The 22931-nt window shown below is 38.4% G+C and overlaps 2 protein-coding genes and 2 long non-coding RNA genes across 5 annotated transcripts; 2 read left to right on the plus strand and 2 right to left on the minus strand.

Annotated features, from left to right (window-relative positions):
- The first annotated feature begins 1224 nt into the window (after positions 1 to 1224).
- Positions 1225 to 12947, plus strand: stam (signal transducing adaptor molecule (SH3 domain and ITAM motif) 1). The gene is made up of 14 exons (XM_044367721.1): positions 1225 to 1460; positions 4414 to 4498; positions 4691 to 4766; positions 4951 to 5046; positions 5184 to 5330; positions 5545 to 5635; positions 5910 to 6105; positions 6402 to 6496; positions 7624 to 7712; positions 7978 to 8065; positions 8169 to 8223; positions 8376 to 8529; positions 9138 to 9259; positions 9969 to 12947. Exons 1-14 carry the CDS (start codon positions 1421 to 1423, stop codon positions 10198 to 10200), a joined length of 1566 nt encoding a protein of 521 aa, XP_044223656.1. The 5' UTR covers positions 1225 to 1420; the 3' UTR covers positions 10201 to 12947.
- Positions 11117 to 18388, minus strand: LOC122993511. The gene is made up of 2 exons (XR_006406398.1): positions 18314 to 18388; positions 11117 to 13688 (listed from the first exon to the last, which is right to left on the minus strand). It is a non-coding gene; the product is annotated as an uncharacterized LOC122993511 (long non-coding RNA).
- tmem236 (transmembrane protein 236) lies at positions 14797 to 19343 on the plus strand. Its single transcript, XM_044367723.1, has 4 exons — positions 14797 to 15274; positions 15932 to 16004; positions 16750 to 16873; positions 18264 to 19343. The coding sequence occupies exons 1-4, from the start codon at positions 15021 to 15023 to the stop codon at positions 18902 to 18904; spliced, it is 1092 nt and encodes a 363-aa protein (XP_044223658.1). The 5' UTR covers positions 14797 to 15020; the 3' UTR covers positions 18905 to 19343.
- Positions 18448 to 21469, minus strand: LOC122993510. Of its 2 annotated transcripts, none has more exons than XR_006406397.1 (3): positions 21323 to 21469; positions 20440 to 20527; positions 18448 to 18535 (listed from the first exon to the last, which is right to left on the minus strand). It is a non-coding gene; the product is annotated as an uncharacterized LOC122993510 (long non-coding RNA). The 2 variants fall into 2 exon arrangements; XR_006406396.1 differs by having other exon boundaries at positions 20440 to 20531.
- Between the last annotated feature and the right edge of the window lie 1462 nt (positions 21470 to 22931).

Below are 22931 nucleotides of genomic sequence, written 5' to 3' on the forward strand. Positions count from 1 at the left end.
TTACATGGTAAAATGCTTTATCTTCAGATTTATGAAAATTATGGAATCCAAACAGTACATTATGGTAATACAGAGAGAAATAATATTGAGCCTTATCAATAACAAATCAAGCAACATCTTGCCAAAATTTTAAGTGATACTGTCCCACCCCTGGAACACATTTTAGCCTTGGTGGCTGATTCTGACATTTTGGTTGTAAAATTTAAACATTTACCTCTTAAATGAGAGCAGGTTTATTACTGTAATCAAAAGTGTTGAAGAACAGTAACCTTTTTATTTTTGGTATATTATTTTCAGGTTTGTGCACAAAATTGGGGTGCCTGGTTAGGCCAATTTTTATTTTGCCAGGATGGCGAAGTCATGGCCCGCCCTGCTCTGCCTCTGATTGGCTAGTGCTTGTTACCTTTGTTGGCTGGGTTGGTTAGGTTTAGGCATGAGGAGTGAGATTGATTAGGATTAGGCTCAGAATATCAGGGTGAGCCAATCAGAGGCAGAGTATGTTGGGTCATGACTTAGCCGTCCTAGGAAAAAAAAAAATCAAGCCCGATCAGAGGTTAAAGGACCAGTGTGTAGGATTTAGTGGCATCTAGCAGTGAGGTTGCAGAGCCAGTGTTTGGTTTTTCCACTCTGGGCTACAACATGGCGGTGAAACATGGCAAGCTCCGTAGAAGAAGACCTGCTCGCTGTGTAGATATAAAGGGCTCATTCTAAGGTAATGAAAACACATGATTCTTATTTTCAAGGGATTATACACTGATTAAAACATACTTATGAATATTGTATTACATTTCTGCCAAGTCTGCCCCATAGATGCCACTAAATTCTACATACTGGTCCTTTAAGTAAAAAATGAATGAATGCAGGACTTTTCACAGTATTTTTACCATGTCCTATTAATAGTTTTACTTAAGAAAGAAGTTTTGAGTACTTCTTCTACCACTGCCAATACCAACATTTAGTTAGAGAAAGGGTGAAAATAAAGCAAGACAGAGTTTGCTTGGGGCCCCCAAATCACTAAATCCGCCCCATGTCACATGACCACCATCACCTGATGATGACATGTTGTATTTATTTATATATTTATTTATTTTTACTGCAAAGACAATTTGTAGCTCGCGGTTCATTTTCTGCAGTGTGCAGTAAAGTCAGACATATTAACAGGTGTATGACTGTGAATGTCAATTTGTGTCTGGTGTCAGCAGTTTATTTGACACCGGACAATCTGCTTCCATTACCCAGAATGCCTCGCTTGTTGCCGTCTAGCGAAGCAGTGACTGTGTAGAATATAGTCCGGGGGCAGCTTACATTTGACATTCATGAAGTTTGCCGTTACTATGCATTTTTATCGCATGAAATAAACCACAGCGGGGAAAGAAAATAACAGGGGAAGGCGACATCTGTTGCTGTCAAAACACCAGCAATGCCACTCTTCGCGACCAACCCATTTGACCAAGATGTTGGTGAGTAATCAGAGCTGGAGGCTAGCTGAAGTAGCTGTGATCAGACAGCTTTGTTTGTGTTTAGCCTTTTTAGTTAGCCTCTGGAGCTGTGATGCTGATGTTTTTAGCGTTATAGCTGGCTTGCACTCCGGGCTGATTAACTGACATGCTTCGCTTCATGTTAATTGTTGGTGAATATGTGTAGTTTGTTGTGAATCGTACGCCAGCTATCTCAGCTAACTAACGTTAGCTCGCATCCTTATGAGCAGCTAGTTGGCGGATAGCATCCAAAAGCCTTGAAAACGTTCACAGTTTGCGCCATTTGAAAAGTAAACCACACATGTAATATTAATGTTTGAAGTCACATCATGTGTATCTTATAGTTTTTCGTTTTTTTGGTTCGGTTAACCGATAATAAACGTGGGATATTGATGTTGTCATCCGCTAATTGAAGTAGCTCGCTAACTAGCCTTCTCCCTCATTATTGCATTACCCTCCCTTAATCAGGAGTCAGCAATTAGGCTCAGTCATTAATGGCCAACTCCTTTTGAGTCATTTTTTAAGAAATTATCTGATTCCAGTTTATATAATGTGAATAATCTCTGTTTATTTAAAGTCTTCTATGATAATAAATTGAATATCTTTGGGTTGTGGACAAAACAAGACACAAGAGGACATCACTTTTGGCTTTGGAAAGCATTTGGTTGACATTTTTCACCATATTCTGATATGTTATGGACCAAACAATTAATCAATTAATCGAGAAAACAATAAATGTATTAATCAATAATGAAAAAATGGCTAGTAGCAGCCAAATGTTGTGTTTATTCATTTATTTTAATCCATTCAAGAACAATATTGGTTAATAAAACAGTTTTAGGGTTGTATCTCAGGGCATTTGTCATAATTCCTATCAGGAAGTGAGGGCTGCTATAGTGACAGCAGCTTATACTAATACTCATGTGGCAAAAAGAAAATACTCATAAACATGAAAATATCCTCTGTCACACTATGAAAAAAGAAATGTAATTGATAACTTATCCACACACAATAAAAAGTAGGCCGCTTCGTGACTTCAAAGTGCTGTTACTGACACAAATCTGTTCTGCTCAGATCGACCAAATTATGTTGTTTACCTGTGTTATTCATCTGGTAAGTTCAAGGTCATATATATATTAGGATTTACATGAGCTTTGTGTTTACATCGTTATCTACTGTAGATTTAGGAAGAGTCAGGTAAAAGATTTGATGTCATCTATAAGAGGGAAAACTTCAGGTTTCGTTATGGGGCCAAATATTTTTGTTGGAGGGCCAGATTTGGCCCACAGGCGGTTATTTTCCTTCAACTGCTGTATAACCAATCTAATGAGCCTCATATTCACCATTACTGGAAGTGAAAGAGGATGTGGTTGAGTGTGAAACCATAATGTCACGCTGTGTTTGCTATCTTGTCTTTTTTCTGTGTCAGGTGGTTAACCACTTTATTAACATGTAACCTACAGTGCACGGGGGTGGACAAAGTACACAAACACCTCACTGACGTTATGCAATACAACACTATAACCATCAATGCTGACTCTAAATGCTACTTTGGTAGAGCTTATAATGTGTATGATAGAACTGTCAGTTGTGTTTTCAGTGTCAGTGGTAATTACCTTTTGACTAAAAATGCCTTCAGGTATCTTTTTGGCAGTGTTGCTGATCATTTTACTTGGTTACTTGTGACAGTTTTTCTTTTCAGTTGCAGTTTTCGTGGTATATATTATTTTTAGATTTTGCCCTAGCCACAAAACAATGTTGCATTGTTTGTGACTGATGCATCAGCATCTGTTTATATAAATCAGGGTGGACTAAATATTAGAAGTCAAAAAGCTTTAGCACTCTGAAAGATGTGTCAGAAATCTCTCTTTTTATTAAAATACATAGCTGAGCACAAAGACAGACGTTTCAGCATAAATGCAGCACATTCGGTATAGGAACAAGGCATCTGTGCCGAAACGTCTGTCTTTGTGCTCAGCCATGTAATTTCATAAAAAGGAGGAGGATTTCTGACACTTCTTTCAGAGCTTTTTTTGACTTCTGATTCTTTTCCCCCGAGGAGCGCACCTGACAAGTACCTGGAGCTCCATAATGTCCATAAAGTTAAATCAACAGCGCTCTAAAAGAGTTTCAACATTAACAACAACATCCTATATTTGTCATCCTATATATATATATATATATATATATATATATATATATATATATATATATATATATATATATATATATATTATATTATTTATTATTATTTTTTTTTAGATTTTGCCTTTGTCATAAATCCTCATTTTGCAGTGTTTGTAACTGATGCAAAAGCAATTCAAGGAGTGACGACTGTACCTCGTAGTCGCAAAGGCAGCCAAATATATGTAGAATATATGTAGAACTTTGAAAAGTTCTTGATATTAACTTAATAAGAGATCTGAGAATCACCATATCATCAGTCCATTTTTATGACAATATGAGGCCGCTTGCAACAGATGCCAGAAAGTTGCCTGAATTGCTGCTCTAAACACTATGTGTAATTTGACAAGCGGGAAACTTGCAATTGCAAAGAGAAACCAACACTGAATGAAAGACACAAATCACTATATTTTTCTTAACAGTACATTTGCAGCCTCAAATAGTTAACTTGACTCAACACCTCCAACACTCAACACAAAGTGAACATTATGAGCTTTACCACATTGGTATTTACTGCAGGGCTTGTGTATTGTTATTATCTCTAATGTTTATACTGATGTGTAAGTGTGCATACTATACACAATATTGATGTTGTTTTCACAGACTTTCTTGAAACTTAATCATTTCTGATCTGAGGAGGATCTTGACCTCTCCTTTTAATCTCTGTCTCTAAAGATAAAGTCACAAAAATTGTGCTTATGCAAGTTTTAACCTTTCTGCTTACACCAGTTGTTGTGTTTCTTTCCCACAGAGAAAGCAACCAGTGAGATGAACACAGCTGAGGACTGGGGCCTCATTCTGGACATATGTGATAAGATAGGGCAGTCACGCACTGGGTTAGTTAACTGTGTTCATATTCAGCCTGACGCACACGAGTGTGCAGGAATTCAAAGACAAATATTGATGCCTTCATTTTCATTAAGAACTTCTCTAGTGACATATTTTACTTGACATACCTGGATTGTTGTTTGGTGCTTGTTAAGCAGTTTCATCTCTACAAACCATTGATTTCTACTAATCTGTCGCAGGCCTAAAGAATGCCTCCGCTCCATAATGAGAAGAGTGAACCACAAGGATCCCCACGTGGCCATGCAGGCACTGACTGTAAGCAGACTGTAAACAAACAGCCACATTTGGTATAACGAATTGCTTCAGTTCATGAAGGTGAAATGTCAGCTAATGGAGTAACCAAGCTTATTCTGTGATAAGTTATATCCTAAAAGCTGCTACATGTTTTCCACATTTTGTTATAAATTAATTAGCAAAGTTGCACTTTTTGTCCTCACAGCTCCTTGGTGCTTGTGTCTCAAACTGTGGGAAGATATTCCACTTGGAGGTGTGCTCCAGAGAATTCGCCAGCGAAGTCAGTAACGTCTTAAACAAGGTATGTGGTCACTTTCATGTAGTGTGTTACCCAGATAAACCTAATTAGTTATTTCTGATGAATTGAAATTAGGCCACGCTGCCTCCAGGTTCTTGTTCTCATGAAGTGCTGCTTTTTTTTTATGTTTGTTACCCCAGGGCCACCCCAAAGTATGTGAGAAGCTGAAGGCACTGATGGTGGAGTGGGCAGAGGACTTCCGCAATGATCCCCAACTCAGTTTGATCTCAGCCATGATCAAAAACCTACGTGAGCAGGGTGTCACTTTCCCTGCTGTGGGGTCGCAGGTAGAATTGCATGGTTGAATGGATCGGGGACTTTGGGAGCTTTAGAATATTTGATCTTAAATGAGATGAAGTATTTTTTTATTGTTTTATTTAATCAGAGAATTTGGGGTTAAACAAGAAGACATCCTACTATTCTTCTAAATCATGACTCGCTGAAAAGTATGTGGTAATCTTTTTTTTTTTTTTTTTTTTTTTTTTTTTTTTTTTTTTATAGGCTGCAGAGCAAGCAAAAGCAAGCCCTGCTTTAGTGGCAAAGGATCCCTCCACCTCAACAAACAAAAAAGAAGAAGAAGACCTGGCCAAAGGTAAAAAAAGAAACCTCTGGGCAGGAAATTACTAGTTTGTGGTAGCGTGACTATTTTTGCACATAACCAAAACACTTATACTAGTTCTGCAGTCTTAAGCCATCAGTAGAGAAATGTATTCAAAGAGACATAGTCCTTGAAACATGCATGCAGCTCTTTTATTAATAGTGTGTAAAAAACACACATTACACTGGATTAATGAATTGCAGATGTTCAGCAAAGGCTTCCAAGGGCGCAAACACAGTTACACATATCCGTGTCTTTTGTTTTGCAGCTATTGAGCTGTCACTGAAGGAGCAACGTCAGCAGCCCCAGACCTCCCTGTCAAGCCTCTACCCCAGCACATCCAGTCTGCTCTCCTCACACAAGTCCGACGGCAGAAAAGTCCGTGCCATCTACGACTTCGAGGCCGCAGAGGACAATGAACTTACTTTCAAATCAGGAGAAATCATCACTATCTTGGACGATAGGTGAACTTTTCTACGCACGCACGCACAAACAAATAAGTAGTAATAAGCACACACTGCAAACAAGGATTTGTCAAATAACTGAGAGGATTTAGAGCAGTTAGCTGGCGCTCTGAGGTGGCTGACTGTTCTTTGTTAAAATGCCCTTCAGCAGAGCACTGAATCTACCAGTTCAAAAGAAAAATGCTCCTCGAGTATCACATTATCACATATAAAAAGACAACAATTCAAATCCGTTTGGTAAAAGATGAACTGTAGTTTCTGTTCATATCTGAGTTTGGATTTCCTTCTTATTTCAGTGACCCCAACTGGTGGAAAGGGGAAACATACCAGGGCGTGGGGCTGTTCCCCTCTAACTTTGTCACTGCTGACCTCACTGCAGAGCCTGAGATGAGTGAGTACACACACACACACACACACACACACACACACACACACACACACACACACACACACACACACACATACACTTTATCCACTTATGTTATCTGCAGTTCTTTGACAGCCCATTTAGTCCATTAGCAATATTGCTGTATTGATCTTAGGGTGGGAACTACAAAAGAATATATGAGTCACACATATAGTAAACAACAACCCTGCATGAACTTTCCTCTTATTAGAGATGTGTTGATACAACTTATTTACCACAATTTTACATATACTGTCACCGATCTGAATTATTTTTATTCCTTCTAAATATCTTCTCAGCTTTTAATAAGCCATTTATATGCAGCTTGCATGTTCTTGGCACAGTTACATATACTGACATTCGCTTGCTCTTTTTGATTTACCATGCATTTAACATCTCCTTATTGCTGCCTCAAAGGATTCTACTGCGTGCCGCTACAAATCTGTTAAGCCTGGGACGTCTCTCTTTTTTTCCGAAGCAAAACATCTATCCAGTTTTGCTTTCAGGTGTTCTCATAATATAGGACGTTTGAGCTCCAGATTCCAGTTGTAAAAACTGTAAATTGTTTCTCAAGTGTTTTGGAAGGAATTCATGTGCTTTGGGGTGGTCATCCAGGATGATAGATTTCACACTTTTCTCTTCTCATACATCTTCATTACTCCCAATAATGCTTGTTGCTCTAGCAGACTCTTCTTCTTATCTCTTTTTGCTTGTAGCTTTTTGTCATATTCTTTTGCATAAAGCCTCTGCAAGTGTTTTATTTAGTTTATGATGTTGAAACTTCCGATGCTGCTTCTGACCTTCAAAAAACTCATAATGATCACTTCCATCCTGCCTTTTTTTTTTTCTCTGTTTGTGAAAAATACCTCCACATAGCTAGCATGAGGACAACAGCCAAATGCCGCGGCTACTGTTATGTGTTGCTACTTCTCGCAACATTAACTTTTATCAGATAGTTACTTTTATTTTGGTCTGATATCTTGTACAATGTTCTGGGCAAATAATAATCGAGTCAGCACATCCTGACCTCTTACGTGTGTGTGTGTGTAACTGATTGCTACTGTTGCGTTGTTTTGCTGTTGCCGCATCCGCCGTCGCTCGGAAATCTACAGTGAAGACAGAGAAGAAGTCGGTACAGTTCAGCGAGGACATCCAGGTGGAGACCATAGAGCCTGAGCAAGAGCCTGTATATATAGATGAGGTAAGTTCCCCGCTGTGTGTTTTCTAAGCTTGTTCAGCCTCATTAACATGTCACTGCGTATTAATTAATTAAGAGTTTGTTCCAAAATAGGCTCTGCCATTTCAGAAATGTCATCTACTCATAAACTGCATAGCAACAGACTCAAAATCGGTTTTCTGTTTTGGAAAATAAATGACCCTGGAGATTTTTCTCTTTACATAACGACAGACAATAAACACATGCATGTGGAGAGTGTCATCACATAAACTTTGTTGAAACCTTTCAGGACAAAATGGACCAGCTACTGCAGATGATCCAGAGTGCGGATCCTACAGACAACCAGTCAGACAGCGTTGAGTTATTACAGTTGGAAGGTAAACTCTCGAGAGACAAATCTGTTTTTTTTTTTTGTTCCTGTAAAATTGGACTAATGTTGACTAGAGATGACATCATTAACTAATTATTTTTATTGATCAGGTGCCTGCAATCAAATGGGACCACTCATTGACCAGAAGTTGGAGGATATAGACAGGTACATCATGACATGTTTTGCTACTACAGAATGTTAAAAGATAAAAAAAAGTGAAGAATTTTAACCTAAAACATTTGTACTTCAAGTGTTCATTAAATACAGTTTTCAGTAAACATCTGTGTATGTGTGTGTGTGTGGATTTGCAACATCAGGAAGCACTCAGAGCTGTCAGAGCTGAATGTCAAGGTGATGGAAGCTCTGTCTTTGTATGCCAAGCTGATGAACGAAGATCCAGTCTACGCTATGTACGCCAAGCTGCAGAGCCAGCAGTACTACATGCAGCAGCCTGCCAACGCAGCACAACAGGTGAAGTCAACTCGTCATAGATGTGACCCTGTGACAGTGATATTTTTTGCCCGTGTGGATACGAAAAATGTTACCTCGACTAGCAGAAAAGTTTCCACCGTAGGAATAAGGTTTCCAAATGTGTGAATGTTTTGAGTGAAGCTTGTGTGCAAAATCCTGGATGTGTACAAATTATCTTAAGTATAAAAGTATAAATGCTATTAACTAAATGTCTTTGAGCTCTAATGAGATTAAAGCTGATATCTACAAACCTCACAAATCTCACTGAAACTATCTTGATGTTGATTTGACTTAAGATGAGCGGGAAAAAACATTAACTGCCCAGTTCTCTCACAGCTCTCCCAGTTCAAATTTACCATTACCTTTTTAAATCAGCATGTTTGACTTCAGGCACCCATGAATTACAGTCTCATTGTTGTAGAGAGACTTTAAATGAACTTTTCTCCGTTTGAGTAATGTAGCAACACGTTGGAAGTGAAAAGAGAAGAAAACTAAGTGGTTTACAGAAATGCGCCTTTGTTATCCACCTGTTATTTCACATTCTACTCTAAATTGCTGTTGACCTCACCCCCTCATCAACACTGCTCTGTACATGTTTGTGACTCCAGGTCTACCCTGGTCAGCCTGCATCAGGTTCGTACGCCATGAGCGGTACCGCGGTGCAGGGTTACACTGTTCCCATGGAGCAGCTTCAAGCTGGAACCCCAATGCCCGGCCAGCCAGCCCCCAGGTGAGCTCCACACACGCTAGAGGCTTGGTTTCCTGGAGCACTAATGTGCATTAGAAAGCTGCCAACATTATCAAACTTTGTGGTTTTCTTTTCTTTGAAGTTTCAGAATTCACTCACTCTCCTCTGTGTCCTATTTAACGAGGAAGAAAAGAGAGTCTGCCCAACTTAAAACAGCAACAAAATGCTCAACACCATCTCATTTACTTTTTTAATTGTTTACATACCTTGTATTCTATGTATTTCCTCCTGTTTTGAGTATATTTCATATATTTAATGAAAAGCCTCCCTGCTTTCTTATCTTTTTTCTGTTGATGCTGTTTTCTTATAATGAAAACTCAAAGCTTCTGCCATGTCTACCGGTTGTCTTGATAAATTTAATATAATGTAAATTACACAGCACTAATTATCTCAGTGCAACAACAGTCATGTTATACTCACCACTTTTTTTTCTCTAATAAATCAATGAAATAAAACACTTCCTAAAGATGTCAACTGTCCTTCGGAAGGTTTTTATTTGAAGCATCTAGGAAGTGTTGAGTTATACTGACAGTAACTACTAGGACTGAAAAACCGTAGAGAAGCGATTTATTTTTGTGAGTATGACATGACTGTTGTTTATATTAGTGCTAGCCATTATTTGTATCTACAATATTTATGATTCCACCTGACTGTAGTGTGGTATTTACTCCCGTTTCTTTCTTTTCCATAGTGATGTCCATATGTACATGGGCCAGCCGCCAGCCTACACTGCAGCCCCGGGCAGCATGGCCCCAGCAGATATTCACTCCTACCAGAACGCCGCCAGCGCCCCTGGCCCCGCCCCTGGCACAAATCCCGCAGGCATGACGCAGACGCCAAACTACAGTACCCCCTCTGGCCAGAGCATAGCACCTTCCTCAGAAGCCCCACAGGCCCCCTACTCAGAAAAGGCCTTGCTATAGGGCCACCCGAGCTCAACGTTATCCTCACGCAGACACTCACAAATGCACACACACACACACACCAGACCTGATCAAATAGTGGTTGTAAATCATTCTTTCCATTTCTTTGATTGTGTTTTATAATTTCTTTTATCATCGAACACCAGATGAATGGAAAAAATGAAGATAGAGGAGATTGACATTGATACCTGGCATACTTGGCATACTTTGCATTGTTTTATCAGGCAGATATAAAGTTAAATATACAGTTACACTTGTCCTTCTAGGTTTAGAAGTGATCACAGTATGGTCTGAAAATGGCCACAACTTTCTTTTAGGACTGTATTTGATTATGTTTCTTCATTCTCACTCTTCTCCTCCATGTCTTTACACGATTCAGATGTAAAGATGTGGAGGAGCTCTCAGCTGCACTTTCATCCTCAGTTGCACTTATTTATGTTTTAGACATCACTCGTGCCTGATCACTTCTAAAACTAGATGTCATAGCAATATGAGCATTGTCAATTTTTTATTAATTACTTCCTTTTTATCATAAGACTATTACAAAAAAACAAGTGTAATTGTAGCCACTTAAAACTAATCACAGAATATTTGTCCGATTACTATTTGATCAAGTGTGAAATATACAAGCATTCCCCTCACACCACCCTCAGCACGCACACTGGAGCTACACACACGGTATTCAGTCACACTACAGGCAGGTGTACAGCAGTGAAAATGCACACAAACACAGTTGCACCGGTTGGTTCACACATCCTCTGAAGTACGTGACCTTCACACCTCACCTTCACTCACACACTAACACGGAGAGAAATTCACAACAGCCTTCTCACCCACTTACATAACTACAGCTAATCACGTCACAAAAAAAGGGGGGCGTCGACTCGCATTCACCTTTTTTTTTTTTTTTTTTTTCAAACGAGGAAAAGGACTTTTAGCAACGCTGAAAACGTTAGGCTACTACATTCTGTATATGTTGTCAACTTTTAGAAGTACTGAAAACTGAAGACACTTTTTTTTTTTGGAGGGAAAAGAAGCAAGAGGAAATTAAGCATGCACATGACTCTTGTATATACTGTACTGAACTAGTAGTGAAGCCACATGATGACCTCATGGGTGGTCTGTGTGTTAGCGCTGCTCCCAGGTGTTTCAGCCTTAAAGGTGAACTCTGCAGTTATGACGTCTCCGATGAATTAAAGGTGTAAAAGCCAAAGAGAACAAAGTGAAAAAATGCTCACATGTCAGAGAACAAGATTGTTTTTCTTTCTTTCTTTCTTTTTTTATTTTTTTTTTTTTACATGATTGACTTCATACTGCAGAGTCCTCCTTTTGAAAACGAGCAGTTCTGGATCCTCGTTGGTGGACGCGGGGCTCGCTCTGTCTCCATCGTGGGGCTGCACTAACAGACTCGTACCACAGTCTTGGCTACTAAGGGGGCGAACTCTTTGAACACACCCCCCCCCCCAGTGTCTTTTAAAGCATCTCCTTAGTCAGTGTTGAAAAATGAATACTATGTTTTTGTAGTGCATTTTAATTTATGTTTTTGATTATTGTTATGCTATTTTAAATGGAGAAGCAGTGCAGGATGTATGTATTCAAAGAAAAGCGGAATATGTGATATTCTGCCCATCTTAGTTGTATATTTAAATCGCTCACATGAGAACATGGACTATTCTCTCTGTGTTTGATACATGCTTATTGTACTGTAGGCTCAAATGGTAATGTGAAAACTGATCGAACCTCCCCACGCATTTCAAAACCTGTCCGTTCTCAGAGCTATGTTAACACTAAAACAAATTCTACCTGAGGCAGAGATGAAGTAAGGTTTCTATGATCCCGCAGTTGGGATTTGTAGACACCTCTTTCCCCAATGTCTGTCTAAGTTATCAGTTAACAGTGACTCTTATTTCAAGCATTCATGATCAAAGCTTTTATAAAGTCTTCTTTTCATATTGTGTTATTCATTAGAAAATGATGCTTGATGAAAGCACCTTTTTGATACTCTTAGTTCTCAGTTGCTCATATTGCATCGACATGTTTAAAGGTCTTTGGGAAAGAGGTCATGTTTGCAAATACTGATTGGGTTGCAAAAACCTGATGAAAAATAATTTATCTGTTGTATAATATTGACTGAAACTAAATGAAGGAGATATGAAGCAGTTTTAAATAATTTCTTCCAATTGCAGGGCAAATTGGTGTGTTGATCTAACTTAAAATCTGTGTCATTTTAGTTTCTCTTGAGATCTTCTGTTTCAAATGTTCTACTCCTTGCCATCCCTGTGCCGCCTTAAGAATATAAAACAGCCCTCAATTTAAGCTCAGTAACCAGGACTTTGCAAACAAGAGGCCGTTTTATCCTTCAGAGCTTGATTTTAGCATTTAATAAGTTGATTTCCAAGACAAGGAATCCTATTTCGCTGCCTTCAACTAAATGCTACAGTGAAATGATACGAATCTGTCGAATATAAAGAGGGTCAAAAATATCAAAGTAGCAGCTATTCTGGGGACCACGGGACCAGGAGCCAGTTAATCATCACACGACATTTAAAATCTAACATCTCGTTGCACCACTGCAGCTCTGATGTAACTTTATTGTACAGGATTGAGATGCTGCCTGTTTTTAAGTTTTAAACCAACATCATTATTGTAAAGGTTCTGTCTAAACTTGTACCCTGCTGTTTGTATGTATTCTTTTAACCATACTTATTAATTGGTATTCACAATAAAACCAGGCCAAATGTACAGAATAATATGTATGCTGTTGTTTTCCTTGATTCATGTGCTTTTTAGGGAACTTTGTAGATGAAATTGGACACTTTGTTTTTATGATGAGGTATTTTATTTAAAAAAAAAAACAACTATTTTCTCAATCAGCTTCTGACTGTGCTGAGTGATGGGGTCCTTTGTGAACTCACTATTTTCTGTCTAAGGAAGAACACCTTTGGTTATTTCACACTAGAGATTTCTGTATTTGTGTTTTTGTCAGCATTTCTTACTGGTGTAAATGTAGGTGAGGCTCAGCTGCAAAAGGTTATGTCAAGTAATTTTCTTACACCAAAAACATAACGACAGTTGTGGGATTGTTTGCTCATGTTGAGAGAGAAAAAACTGACTGAGGATGTGAGTGTCTGCGTGGCGGATTTCAGCTCCCAAAAAATGTATTTGACTGAAGAAAACAATGTTTTTGATGTTTTTCATCAGACAAATGGAAAATACGACAGAGAGCAAAGTATATATATAGACATCAAAATATCATATGCACAATTCATGGTACAAAATGTATCCAAAGTATATCTTACTAGTTATTTAATAATTTGTTTTAAAATGTACTTTATTGAGGAATAAAAATACAGCATAACAAGAAAAGACTACAAAATGTAAAAAACCTGTTAGACATTTTTATGGAGAAAACTTAAATAAACAAAACGTTGTTTGCTCATGTTGACAACACTGTCAGTTCAGTCTGCTCAAACCGCAACCGCACCGTCCTGATGAAAAAGATTAGACAAGGTTTTGAGTGTTAAAAGATAGGTTCAATATTCTGAAGTCTATCTCAAAACAACAGTCACGTGCTGAAAGAGGTTTTCCTCGCTGTAATCATTCCTCCTGTTCACGCTGCCTATTAAAAGATCCCCTTCAAATGCGCTTTTAGTATAAGTGATGGAGGCCAAAATCCACACAGTGTCCACACAGTCATTTTGTGCAAAAATGCATTTAAAAGATTATCTGAAGCTTATATGAGACTTCAGCAGACTGAGTTAGTCATATCAAATGGATATCTGCCACATTTACAGTCTTTTTAGCATCAAATTCCCTCTTTGTGTTTCTCTGTTGAGCTGCGGTGAAAGTATGGTAACAAAAAGAGGGACTTTGACACTAAAAAGACTGAAATGTTGAAAGATATCTACTTGATTTGACTCATTTAGATGGAGTTTAGATGGAATCTGAAGGTTCATATTAGCTTCAGATAAATGTTGAAATACATTTTTGCACAGAGGGAAGCTTGTGGATTTTGGCCTTCATCACTAGCATTATAAGTGCATTATGAAGGGATTTTCTAATGGCCAGTATGAACAAGAGGAATGATTATGGCAAGAAAAACCTATTCAAATGTTCATTTTGGCACCTGACTGTTGTTTTAAGACAGACTTGAAACTCTTGAACTTTAACTGCAATTGTGGCCAATTTATTTCATCAATATTCAGTGTTACAGAGAAACAGTGAAGATTTGAACGCTTTAAAAAACTGTCCTCTACCTTACCACTAGATGGAGATCAGTGTGTACAAGATCCAATAAGGACAGATGGAGGAATGTGAAGTGTGAACAACAGAAGAGGAAGGCAAGACAGTTTTGCTTAGCAGCCATCGAGCATGTCACTGTGGAAGGGATTTATCAATTTATAAATAACTGTTTAGTTTCTTGTTATGTTTTAAATTTTGTTGCAATCATAACACCAACTCAACTCTGAGGCTTACGTTTCTGTTTTCTTTTATCATTTTGCTCATCTTAAAAACACCTGATAAAACAGACATGAGTCTCAATATATGTATTTTATCTTTCAGAATATGTGTACAGTTCAGCTGGACGCTGAGTGTAATTTTCTCCTTGAAATTATGGGATGGGAGTGCTCGTCTTTGCAAGCTCATAAAAAGGCCAGCATGACCACCTCGTTACCTCAGCAATAAAAGAATACAGCCTCCAGTGCAGTGTAAGCAATGTCAGTGTGCAGAGTCCAACCGCTCGACTGGATGCTTTTGCAGCAGATGATTGTCAAAGTCTTTAGCTCCAAGTTCAGACCAGCAACTGGTGTTCGGGGACCATGCCCTCGGGGAAGACAGTCAAGCTCATCCTGTATGAGGTGCTGCAGTTTGCGGCCTTGATCGTGCCAATATTTGTGATCATGGAGAGGTTTGCCAGCCTCATACGAGAGGTGAAAGGCTGGGATCTAACAGCTTACTGGCTTGTGGTAGCGACCTCTATCGCCTATGTGACCTCTATGACCCTGCTGGTGTGGGTTCCTCTTAAATATGTGATCCTCCAGCAGCGCAGGTTCATCACAGAGATCACACAGTGGTAAGTACGGTTGCTAAGAAACAGCTCAATTATTTTCACAGTGATAAAAGAATCTGCATGTTCCAGATAAGGGATCTTACCTCAAACAAATCAAATCTAAGATGGCACAGATAGCTGAACACGAGCAAAAATTTGATTTTGGGTTGTAAATATAAAATGAACTTGACAAGTAGAAAAACTGTGATATAGCAATGAAGTGGTGGAAGAAATACTGAGACTTTTAAGTATAAAAATATACTTTATATATCAACGGTAAAAGTACTCATGATGCAAACTGGCCCCTGGAGTGAACATTGTAGCTGGTTAATGTGGTCATAATTTTAATTACTTTGTATTTCTTGAGTAGTTTAATCTTATTAATGCATATTTTGTAAATGAATCATATTTTGTATGTGTAATCGTAATCTACAAAGCAACTACAGATATAAGATAAATATAGTGTGGAGAGTAGAAAGTAGAAAGGGGCAATACTTGCACATAACTGTACTTCACTAAATGTATTTAGTAACTTTCCATCAATGTAACAATGGCAGCCACAAAATGACATGATAAACTGCAGTATATACATTGAGAATAGCATCAGTACTTTTCAGTTATACATCACACTGAGATGATCATTATTCAAATGTGATCTAAAATACTTATTTTGTTTTCCAGGAGACCGACAGCGTTGGCGTATCTCATCCTGTGTACATTACCATGCTTTGCTATTTTAATAGCCGCCTCCAAGGTAGTATCATCAAGAGTGATCGTTCTTGTCACCGAGGAGCACCTGTTGATGTTTTGTTTTGTCATGCTCCGACGGGGCCCTTGAACAGGCATATTTGTTGTAAACAGTCCATTTGTGGCACAAGCTTGTTTCATGTCTCCCTTGTGTAAGAGAATGTGTTTAGAGCGCTATAATTATTCACTGAGTGACGGTTGACGCGGCACATTGCACCACAGAGACGGAAGGAGATTGCTTGTCACCAGTTTTCTTCAGTCTCTTGAGGGTCATTTCTTTAAGTTGCATCCAAATATTTTCTCATGTGCTGAGAAGGACTTTAGCACCATTACAATTACAAGAGAAATCCCCCGTCACAAGACTTTACGCTCTGTCCGGGGTATTCAGTAACCCACAGTTAATATAACAGGTTGGCCATTAACCCAAACTTGAATACCATCCACCACTCTAAAAAGATGGGAATGTTTACTCATATGTTACACTGTGCTCTTATCTGTTTTATTCTTAGACAAGCAAGGATATAAATAAGAGCATCTGACCACAAAGACATATTAATACATCTAATATTTCTTAATCTTGGGGTAAGAAAATCATAAAATTTAGAATGCAGGAGCTCTTCTTTCTCAGTCCAGCCAAATGCCATAATGAAGAGTTTCAATTTCATTTCTTCCTGCTTCATCCTTCATGATTTCCAAGTGGCAGATCAATTCTTTCTCTTGTTAATTTTTGCTTATTATGTGTTGTGCTGTAGGTGCAGGTGGACGGAAGACACAGGTTTGACCATTTCACTGAGCTGCCCGTTTCCTTGGTGCTTTTCTCTCTCATCTGTGTGGACGTCATCGAGAGGATTCGACCCTGCAGGCTTGTTGGACAATGTAAGGCTTAAACTTACTGACATGATTAAAAATGTAACTATGTTTTTCATAGTGCATGCTCAGGGCTTTGAACTGACATAGATTGTTGCATTCTTTAAAACTAGACTTTAGACTAGGTTTTAGAGCTGAAACAAGTAGTCGATTGTCTGAAAATTAATCAGCAACTATTTTAATAATAGATGAATCGTTTGAGTTATTTTTCAAGAAACAATCCTGGACTTTTTCTGATTCCAGCTTCTCAAATGTGATTTGCTGCCTATCTTGTCATATATGATGGTAAATTGAATAGACTAAGATAGTAGACTTTTGAGAAAATATTTGTCAGATTAATTGATAATGAAAATAAGTGTTAGTTGCAAGAACTAAAAATCAACTACTAAAAATCAATTTCTAAATATTTATTAGTCAGAATGTAAAGTTTATGTGCCTCTCTAATACAATCCTACTGCACCTTTTCAAAATAACCAAAACTCCAAAAATTAACCTCCAAAAGCCCCCAAAGCAGCACCCTAATGCCTCTGTACTGTTGCATCTATAAATCTAATTTTCAGTTTACTGAGTTTACTGCAACTTTTTCTACTACAAATTTGTAGTCAGAAGATCACAAAAAAGCTGCTAAAAGGTGAAAAAGGTAGTGCTAAAACAATAGCTAACCCAAAAATTAACTAGAAATACGTCACATTTGTATTCCTTTATTTCTTTTTTTTAACTTTTTTTAAAAACTGAAACCTTCAATTATCATTACAGAGCGTAAAACAAATCTTGAGTGGTTGAGCAGTTGATTATTTGGCCATTCTTTGTCACTGTAGGTGTACTGTATGTGTGTTGGAGAGCAACATGACAGCTAGCAGAGAAACACTTTTCACAGAAGACGTTTTGACACGTCACAGTAAGAAAAGGTGCTAATAATAAAATTATATTATTATTTATATATATGTATATTATAATTCTATTTAGCTGCTTCAATTTCAGGGTCGTGGTATCGTGCATGCTGGCTCACTGTCACACTGTCATGGCTTACTAAGACACTTGAAAGGAATAGTCATTGTTAATGTGATTAGTAACACCTGTGCTTTTCCTGTGATATGTCAAAATATCTCCTGTAGAAAAAAGCTTATTGTTAGACTGCTTAAGATGCTAAAATATGTTTCAGGTTGATATTGGCTAGAATTAAGCATATAGAGTTATGGTTATCTTTTTTTTGTCATGAGCAATAACATTACACAACTGGTGAATTAACAGAGGTGACCATAACACAACATACATACACTGACAACAGTCACTAAGACTAAGGACAAGGACCAGGGTTATGGTTATGCTAAATGTATATACATGTATATTATATGTGCAGTATGACAGCTGGTGTTTTGTATGCTCTCGTCATTTGCAGTAGACAGCTTGGATCGTGACCTCGATATGGCAGGTCTCACCCTCACCCACCTGGAACAGGTGACCACCATATCAAGCCAGCTGCAATCTGATGAAGGCCAGAACGGTCTGACCCATGGCCATCCAGAGACCAGGAACGGCAGCGCCTCAGGCAGATGGCAGGACTTCAATGGCTCGCCCAGCCGGTCAGCATTCAGCTCACGAGCATCCAGCACCGCCTACCTGTACTCCTCATCCTCGCGCCCCCGATACTACTCTGGCCCTATGGGCTTCCTGTGGAGGAGGGATGGAAGGTCAGAGGTGTTTGTGGATAGTTTCTTGTTCTGGCTAGACACTGTGGAGATGGTGAGAGTGGCAGGAGAGCCACTGGTCTTCTACTCAGTCTGGGTGTTCCCCATCTACATCCTCGCTTTCCTGTCCACTCTCCGCGTGGTCATCACTCCTAACAACTCCTTGTTGTCTTTTGCAGGAGTTGCTCTGCAGGATCTTCCTTTCTTTATAATTCGGGTGGCTCTGATTGTTGTGTTTGGTTATGTAACACCTGTGTTGTATGCAATGAAAAATGCGCTGGTGAGCCTGACATTTATCTACTTTACATTCCTGACCAAACTGAAGATATTCGGCAGTCAGAGCATGTTTTGAGGAGGAGTGGCACATTCTGTCGCTAATGAAAAGATCCGCTTTGATTGTGGATGGTTGAACAGTTGGTGTATTTATGTGTATGTAGCAGCATCAGAGAAGCATCGCGCTGGTACTGATGATGAGGTTTTGAATTGTAATGGCTTCAAATGTATTGAAAGCCCATTCATCTAAATCAAAGTGTAAAAAATGATTCTCTCAAAAAAGAGGAGAGCTGTGTCAGCTTCAGTATAGACCAATTGTTTTTGTTTTTGTATGAATTCATTTAGTATTTATTGATACCAGATTTTATGTCTATCTGCTACTTTTTTTTTTATCCATACCACATTTGTACAGCATAATACAAAAAATTGTTGAACAAACATACAAATATATTGTATATAAAAGATTCAAAACCATTTCAAATAACCTTAACCATATTAAATAAATATCTTTATTTTAACTGTGGTGTAAACATACTGAATACAAGTGGGTTAAAGCTGCACTAGTCAATATTTTTATATTAAAAATCAAAGTTGGTGACTACCTGGTGAACACAGTGTAGCATGTAGACATTAAAGAGCCAGATATTTCACTCAGCAGTTAATGGAGACAAAAAACAGATAAAATGAGAGAAATATTGCACGATTGAACTTCAAATGAATGCTAATGTTGTGTAAATAAGCAACATGTTCATCATATCAACATCATAAGTGATAATATGTTAATTTTGTGTGTTTACAACTTGTTCTATAGCAAAAAGTGGCAGAAGAATCAGTTAATACTGCTTTAAGTTAGTATATGAGCATTGGTAGTTGACATATTGTGTAACCTCTCTCTGGCTTACCCCTAACGTGTTTCTATGCCACTTACTGTCTCAACAGAATTGCCCTCAGTAATGACCACAGGATTTCTGTCATGATGCAGCCAATCATACCGTACTGTTGTAGCATGTAAGGAGCCTGTCCTCCCGAGAAAAATAACACTTGTTGCATGTAGGCTCACATACAAATGGGCGACAAATTCAGAGAAAAACAACCTCAAGTGTCTTAGTAAGGTGTTGAACCACCACAAGCTGCCAGATCAGTCCAAAATCTCCCATATCTTGGATCATTTGGCCATTGTCATCTTTATCTTCCTTTAGTGACTCCTCATGCATCTGTATGGAAACATCTGCAGTTATTTTTCCACTTATTTATTCAGGTTTTTTTCTTTAATTTATCTCTTGGATATGGTAAATGCACACTCTCTCATGATTACTCTTGCAATTTTCTTCTTTAGCAAATCACAGAACCAATAGATAATTTTGCTTTTTCTTGCTGCTTCCAACTCCTTGGTTTGCCCTTGGTTTGTTGCAAATTAGCATCTCACCCTCGTCTTTCGCCTGTGGCACAGACAGTGTCATGGTTTATGTGATTCCATGGCCATATTACTCACTGGATGGCAACCTTGGTGTATGTGTGTGTGTGTATCAATGCAGAATGCCAAAGTGACACCACAGAGAGACGCTGGTGTATAATCGGCAGTCCTCCACCAGGACAAGTCTGACAGAATCATACCCCATGGAGCACTTGGTCTTTGTCCGTCTGATGGATGAGCCAGGGCTGCGGGACAAAGTGTTTAAGGGAATTGCCAAACCGGTGGTTCCTGTCTCTCCCAGAAAAAAGAAAAAATGAAGGAACTTGAAAAATAGCAGCAAACGTCATACTGCATCCGTGGTCATAAATTCAGTTAATATCAGACAGAAATTTATATCAGTTCGAAATGCATTGCCACACTGAGAGGGAAGATTTGTAAGAGACACTATTAATGATATACACATGGAGTGACAGAAGACAAGCAGCTGTAATTCACAATGAGGGACCAGAGCTGGCCTGCTTTCATTTACTAGTGTGAAAACTAAAATTAACTTCCCTTAATTTCCCCACAGCCATGATCATCCTACTCCTTAATAATTCATACTATAATCGGCAAGAAAGCATTAGTGCAGCTCGAGATATTGTGGCCATTTTACATTGCGTCATGTTGACAGGCTGGGGAGCTTTTTTTTTTATTCCTGTGACATAAGCTGAATGCTCTGAATGATCAAAGGAAAAAGCAACAGACTGCATCCATTCCTCTTTAACTGAGTCTGTAAGATCCACGTTAAACTATGAAGAGTGCTGTGAGGCAGACGCTTTCATTTCTTTCTTTTTTTCATCAAATGAACCTGTCATGCATGCTGAGAGAAGCTTTGGATTAAGTCAACCAGTTTTAACTTCATATTCAGCATTTTCACTGCTGTAATCTCATCCTAATCAAGACATTTTTGGCTGCGATTGAGACTTTAAAGTCTTAATTTTCTTTAAATGGTGAAAAAATCTGCCAGTGCTATTGTAAGTTGTGTTGAAATCACAACAAAACCAAGTAAAAGTTTTCTTTATTATAGTATGGCAACCTTACCTTGTGAGGCAGCTGGAATCGCGGGATCACGACATGATGGGATCACGTGAGAATCCATCTCGTCAGGCTTTAAGTTATGCACCTGTGTCCAAAACACTGGCGGTTCGGACCAATCGGTATCACAAATCCAGCTGCCTGGCAAGTTGATAGATGGTGATAGATTGATGGTTCATCCAATCACCTTCCAAGTATTTTTTGAAAGTGCCTGCCCTTTTCCAAACAGTTTCCATGGATGACTTCTCAGATGGTTCTGTGCAACAAACCATCTGGCGTATCAGCTTAACGGCAACCTGCCTTATTCTTTCTTTTTTGAAGATACAGATGCCAGAGTGGTAGCCAGGATTTGAGAAATGCTGAGGTGATGAGTCCAAATTTTCCAAGCAGAAAACACCCATCGAAGAAACCACCAACGGAATTCTGTAAACATTTTCTGAATATTAAAAAAAATGTATTCTTATAACTTTTCTTACATCTGGTGGAGAATCCTCAATCATTTTTATTTCAATGTGTTATCATTTCTAGCCACACTAGTGGCATGGCTTTCAGGATGTACAATGTCAGTCTGTCAGTCCACCACTTTGGTTCAGACTGAAATATCTCAACAACTATCAGACAGATTGCCATGGAAACTGGTCCAGATCTTCATGGTCCCCAGAGGATGAATTGTACTGATTTTGGTGATCCCCTGACTTTTCATCTGGGGCCACCATGAGGTTCACATTTGTGGTTTTGAGTGAGATGTATTAACAATGATCGGATAGATTACCATGAAATTTAGTACAAACATTCATGTCCCCCTCTGGATAAATTTTAATAACTTAATCCCTTAATTTTTCATCTAGCGCCATCATCAGGTCAACATTTCAATTTGTCTTCTACTTTGTTGGTCAGTGCCTTTTCTAATGACCATATACCTGCAAAACACATGACATTCCCATCAGCCAGCTTTATTTTATGTTTAGTGCTAATTAGCAAATGCTAAACTACTTAGCGTGTTAGCCCATTACACCCGCTTAACATCAGCATGTTAGCATTGTCACTGTGAGCATGTTAGTGTAACATGAGGGTTCAATATGTAGATATGTGTGATCGCTCTAAATGAAAAGAAACAGCAGGATGGAGACGCATAAGTTTCTTAAGCAGCACTTTACTCTTCTCCACACTTCATCAACTTCACAACAACAACACCTCCTTGTTTCTAATTGGCATGTGGCTGAACTAACCAATCAGAGGCTATAAGGACTTAGACTGAGGTAAATGTGAGGAAAACCACAGAGGTTGATTCAGGAGATTATTATAACTGTTTTAAAGATGCTAATATATATATTTAAATATGTAAATAACTGTGGAAACAAATATGTTAAGTCAAATATATGAATCAACTTAACTTCTAAACCTTACATTAGCATGCTGATGTTAGTAGAGCCTCAAAGAGCCACTTGCATTGCTGTAATTCTTAGTCTTGTTTAAGATCTACTACTTATTGAGGATAATAGCATATCTTGGAATATACTTTATCTAAAAAAAAGATTGAAATTTAGTCTAAAAAATGATAGACACTTTTCTTTTGGAAACAGAGTGAAATGATCTGAATGGACAGGAGGAAAAT

This window comes from Thunnus albacares, chromosome 12 (assembly GCF_914725855.1).
Source record: "Thunnus albacares chromosome 12, fThuAlb1.1, whole genome shotgun sequence".
Lineage (NCBI taxonomy): Eukaryota > Metazoa > Chordata > Actinopteri > Scombriformes > Scombridae > Thunnus > Thunnus albacares.